The 5,427-nt window shown below is 34.7% G+C and overlaps 1 protein-coding gene across 1 annotated transcript; it reads left to right on the top strand.

The window, feature by feature from the left end:
* Positions 1-418: 418 nt before the first annotated feature.
* Positions 419-3,507, top strand: LOC307132257 (uncharacterized protein). The gene is made up of 4 exons (XM_079826430.1): positions 419-948; positions 1,688-1,718; positions 1,863-1,943; positions 2,285-3,507. Exons 1-4 carry the CDS (start codon positions 769-771, stop codon positions 2,713-2,715), a joined length of 723 nt encoding a protein of 240 aa, XP_079682556.1. The 5' UTR covers positions 419-768; the 3' UTR covers positions 2,716-3,507.
* The last annotated feature ends 1,920 nt before the right edge of the window (positions 3,508-5,427 follow it).

The following is a 5,427-nucleotide window of genomic DNA, read 5'->3' as shown; positions in this document are numbered from 1 at the left end:
TTTCTTTTATGTCAAACATTATTAGGATATTAAGTAGAGATCGTGTTCCAAGAAGATATGTTGTAAATTTCCTACTGTAAATATATAAAAAATATATATTATTAGTAGCAATATTCATTGCTAAGGACTTCATTTGGACAACTTTAGAGTCAATTTTCTCAATATTTAGATTTTTTTGCACCCTCAGATTCCAGTTTTCCAAATAGTTGTATCTCGAACAAATATTGTCCAATATCAATGCAAAGCTTATTCAGCTTTCATAAATCTCAATAAAAAATAAAAATAAAAAAAATACTCTTACAACTGGTTTTGTGGTCCAGTGTTACATATCATGAGGGTATCAAGCAGATTTTAAGATACATTAAATATGATAGGCTATGAAGATTTATTTTAATGTAGGCTATATCCGCATAAGCCTATTTCTGTAAGCACTGGTCCTGAATCACTGAAGTCATGGGGTTTCGAATGGTCTTCCCTCGACATTTACTGTAACGACTTGAACACGCAACACTAGTCATGGTGACGACATGTCGTGTAATTGTTTATTTGCTCAGGCTTCAAGAATTTGGCTCGGAGTCAAGCGCAGGACGTCTTGCATGAGCAAAGCAGGAAGCGACACTGGATTGACTGGACTGAGAGCCTCATATTCAAGGTGCCGAAACTTCACGAGTAGGCTGTTTGTTTTGGGCGTTGAAGAAAACACGTGGGAGAAATAGCGTATATAGAGGAGTCCGAGGGAATGAAGCGGTGCTACTTAAAGTATCAGTTATGGAGACGGTAAGAGACGAAATAGCCGTGGTTTTAATGGAGCCCGTGCCCGTGAGCCGCCTGAAGACCTACCAGTCACTGCGGCGACAGGTATACTTCTTCCAGTCCATCAGCGTGCTGTTCTGCTTCAGCTGCTGCCTGTTCACGGTCATGTATCACTCATCCCCGACGACGTGCAAGGTAAGACGCATACAGGTACACTTAAAGTCAACGTCAAACAGTTATTGGTTCAGTTTATCATTTGTTATACTGAATACACATGTGCACAAAATAAAATAAAATAATGTTTTCATTCATATCTTAATTGACATGTAGGCTACATGATAACATATTGGAGTATAACCGTTTTAATATTGATTGCAACAAAAATATAACTTCTACTCTGTATTTATTTATTTTTATTATTCGAAAAAGTGACTATTCATCTATCCAGATATTGTATTGTTTTAATTTTAATTACTGAGTAACTAATTTAACTTGTAATGACTTTTAGTTCAACTAATGTGTTCAAAGATAAAACATTTTTTTAACTGGAATATTTTCTAGTGTAGGCTACTGCATATTGTAATTCATATTGCAGTGAAATAAGCACTCATAACTTTTAGCCTACAATTGGGATAGGTAGAAATAAATACTAATAGGCCTACTTTATTATTATAGTAAAACTATAGGTGCCAGTAGTAATGGGAATAATTGTCAGAAGTGAATAGTTGATACCACAGTAAATTCAATGGCATATATGACTAATAGCAACAAAATATGTTCTAGTATCTACTGATAGATAGTGTAATGATTGATTACTTAATAGTGATTAAAAAATGAAATGTACAATTACTGTATGCCTGAGAGAATTAATATACAGATTAATTTAAAATTATTGTAGTGTGTTAAACGGTTTGCATTTGCTCTCTTTACATAGGAAAATGGAACTATGGAGGCACCTAAAATTGGTGAGTTCATTTCTAATGCTGAATTTTATTGTAAATATTGAATTTAGTGTCTTCCACATTGTGGTACCATGATGCATTATATACGACTTCTTGCTATGGAAATTCACATTGATAATATGAATCTCACATTTTTCATCCATGTAGATAGGCAGCTTCAGGGTCCTGAATCGAGCAGCGAAGAAAGTGAAGATTCACAAAGAATCACATCTTTCATTCGTCTGACAGGTAAGAAGTAATGCATAAGTAGAAGTAAATACAAAACATAATTGCCAATTCACCATTAGGAAAAGAAGAACTGTAACCAAGAGTTGTACCTTTAATCAGACAATGTGTGCCTATGCCTGCTGTAATTCAGGCCCTGAAAGTCACTTTAAATAGACAGCATCTGTTTAAATCGGTTTACAATTAAATATTAAGTAGAGCTGCAAGGTTAATCATAAATAAGATTGTGACCTTGATGTTTGAGTCAAATGTTAGACAATAGCATATCATCTGTATTTTTCCTTCTCAAAGATTCTTGTAGTATTTTTTGGCTAAATGTATTCACACATTTTCCTTCTCTCTAGCTAAATCCGGTAATTTTTCTGAAGAAGGACATGTGCCATGGATGGAATTTGGGTCTCAAAACCATAACGGATACTTCACCTTGGATAAAGACAGTGAATCTCTGAAGATCCTTCGTGAAGGAACATACAAAGTTTCTTTGCAGATCACATACAGAGGAGTCGAAGAACACAATGGTATTATCTTTCTGCAGCATGATATTAATCATTATTCTGAAAGTTATCATGGACCGCCCCAGCCTCTGCTCACCTACATGGAAACAGTGAACTTTACATCCCCATACTGGAGGAAAAGTCTGTTCTCTGAAGGTATTTTTTATCTCCAAGTTGATGACAGACTCATGGTGTCGACCAACAGTCTGTCCCTTATTGATGTTGGAGAAAAAAAGGGACAAAAAACAGTATTTGTGGTGTATCCTCATTTTTCCACATGATGATAGATCTGTAGCTTTGCATAATAATGACCTTTTCATCCAAACCAGTTCTTCTGCATGGGAATCATTTAGATCTCAGATATATCTGAGATAGCTATAATTAATAGCAGAGCCATGTACAGAAGGAAACCCTTACAAAAAATACTGTGGTACAGTAACGGAGTCACATGTTAATACCAGGGTGCTTTGAAATATACTATAGTACTGAAATCCTTTCCTTATAGGATACTTTTTCAAGAACAAAATGGAATATGTAATAAAAAAAAAAACCTTCCTAATACTACTTTTTGGTATTAGTTTTTTTTTTTTATGTTCTGCTTCAAAGCTTTAAAGCATTACAATTGAGGAGAAAGTATTTTTGTTTTATTGAATTTTATTTGAATTTGTCCAAAAGATACAACAGTGAGTTTTTTACCCAGTAATGTCAATGCTTTGTGTGCACAAATGTATTGTATGCTATAATATTTATGCCATTGTAACCTTATTTAAATCTTTTGTATGCTATTTATGTTTGGGCTGCTAATGCGAATGTTACAATTTCTGTAACATTACGGAATGGACAGAATGATCAATATCTTCCATATTATGCTTTTGAGGTGCATTATGGGTGCTGTCATTGGAATTAGTAGGCAATAACTTTGGATTAAAGCAGGTTAGCAGTTTCCTGAAACCACCAAATAGCACATTCGTACTGATTTGCATGAAATATCTTTTATGTACATGTATACACCTTCGAAATTACACCATTTCTCTGGCCATAAAATATCAATAAATACTATTACATAAAGGCTGTGTCTGTCTCAGAAAATGTGTAATATTTTTCTGAATTTTTACACTAGATCAGATATATTATTTTCTGTTGCCTTTAAGAGATGCTTGATAGCTACTTAAAGATAACCATTTGCTAGATATTTATATTAAGCAATTATATTTAAGGCATCTGATTGATATAGGAAAATAGCTATATAGTTTAATTACACTCTTGTATCAAATGTTTTATCTTTGCTATATAACACCAAATTATTAGATTAGTCATAAGTCCTGACACTGTCATAACTGCTTTGACAGCAGTTGCCTGACAGATAAGAGACTAAAGCCAGGATATCTACTTTGTGGACAGTCCTGTTGGCACTGAGGACCAGTCGAGTAAACATTTTTCTAATGATGCATCTACATTAGAAGAAAAATTGCATATTATGTTAGGTTGTAAAAATATTTTAAAATATTTGCCAATAGGGTGAGTATTAGTCTACACTTCTATTCAATATATTTATTTTGTCAAATAAAGTCTTAAAGGGATAGTTCATCTAAAATTGTACTCACCCTTAAAGAGATAGTTCACCCAAAAATGAAAATTAGCCCATGATTTACTCACCCTCAAGTCATTCTAGGTGTATATGACATTCTTCTTTCAGACGAATACAATCTGAGTAATATTAAAAAAGTCCAGGCTAATCCAAGCGTTATTATAGCAGTAATAGTTGCTCTGTTTTTGAAGTCCATAAAAAATGCATCTGTCCGTCAAATAACGTGCGCCACACGGGTCTGGGGTGTTAATAAAGGCCTTCTGAACCGAATCGATGCGATTGTGTAAGAAAAGTAGGCTATCCATATTTAAAGCTTTATCAAGCTAAGTTCCAGCCGATCGCCTTCTGTGGAAAAGTGTTGAAAGTGTCATCTCGCAATTCAAGATGCGTACGTGACGTCATGACGAGCGTGCCTGGTCGCGTTTGTCTTTCAATCGGCAGAGGCACTTTCAACACTTTTTCCATAAATTGAATACGGAAGGCGGTTGGCCGAAACTTTACTTTATAAAGTTTTAAATATGGATATTTTTCTTACACAAACGCATCGATTCGCTTCAGAAGGCCTTTATTAACACCCCAGAGCCATGTGGAGCATGTTATTTGACGAACAGAGCAACTATTACTGCTATTATAATGCTTGGATTAGCCTAGACTTTTTTAATATAACTCAGATTGTATTCGTCTGATAGAAGTGTGTCTATACACCTATGACTTGAGGGTGAGTAAATCATGGGCTAATTTTCCCTTTCCCTTTAAGTTGTTCCAAACCTGTAGATTTATTTGTTTTGCTGAACACAAAAGAATATATTTTGAATAATGTCTATAACCAAACAGTTGATGGACCCCATTGACTTCCTTATTATTTTCCCCCTACTTTGGAAGTCAATGGGGTCCATCAACTGTTTAGTTCCCTATATTCTTCAAAACATCTTCTTTTGTGTTCAGAACAACTTAAGATGTTTGGAACAACTTAGGGGTTCAACTAATTTTCATTTTTGGGTGAACTTTCCCTTTAATATATTATTTTGCTTCTCAAACAAATGTATCTTTTTCATAGACATTTAGTATACTTTCCTCTAAAACAAATAATTAATAATTATTACAAATAATTAAATTGAATATCTGTCTAATTGGATCCATGGCCCCCTTTAGACCTTCTGTTGACTATAGCCCACATAGACAGTAAAAGCCCACATAGACAGTAAAAGAAATGGACACAGCGACCCCATAGACTTCAACAGAGGTACTGCGCAGCCTCAGACTGAGCTTGACAACGTAGATGTGACGTAAGCAACCTGTCTGACAGTTGTATGTCTTAGTTGTGCAAAGTGAAATCTGAATCACTGAATCTTGTAGAGACAGAGAGAGTGAGCAGGAGCAACTTTTGATGAATGAAGCAGGATTT

The sequence above is a fragment of the Gobio gobio genome (genome assembly GCF_949357685.1).
Source record: "Gobio gobio genome assembly, chromosome: 10".
In the NCBI taxonomy this organism is placed as follows: domain Eukaryota; kingdom Metazoa; phylum Chordata; class Actinopteri; order Cypriniformes; family Gobionidae; genus Gobio; species Gobio gobio.
Note: the sequence above shows the minus strand (reverse complement) of the source record. Positions and strands in the feature narration are given on the sequence as shown.

What these genes read in the sequence shown, in the direction of transcription:
- LOC307132257 (XM_079826430.1), top strand. Translation starts at nt 769, where the DNA reads ATGGAGACGGTAAGAGACGAAATAGCCGTGGTTTTAATGGAGCCCGTG. An exon ending in CATCCCCGACGACGTGCAAG is followed by an intron (nt 949 to 1,687) that starts GTAAGACGCATA and finishes CTCTTTACATAG; the next exon opens with GAAAATGGAACTATGGAGGC. An exon ending in TATGGAGGCACCTAAAATTG is followed by an intron (nt 1,719 to 1,862) that starts GTGAGTTCATTT and finishes TCATCCATGTAG; the next exon opens with ATAGGCAGCTTCAGGGTCCT.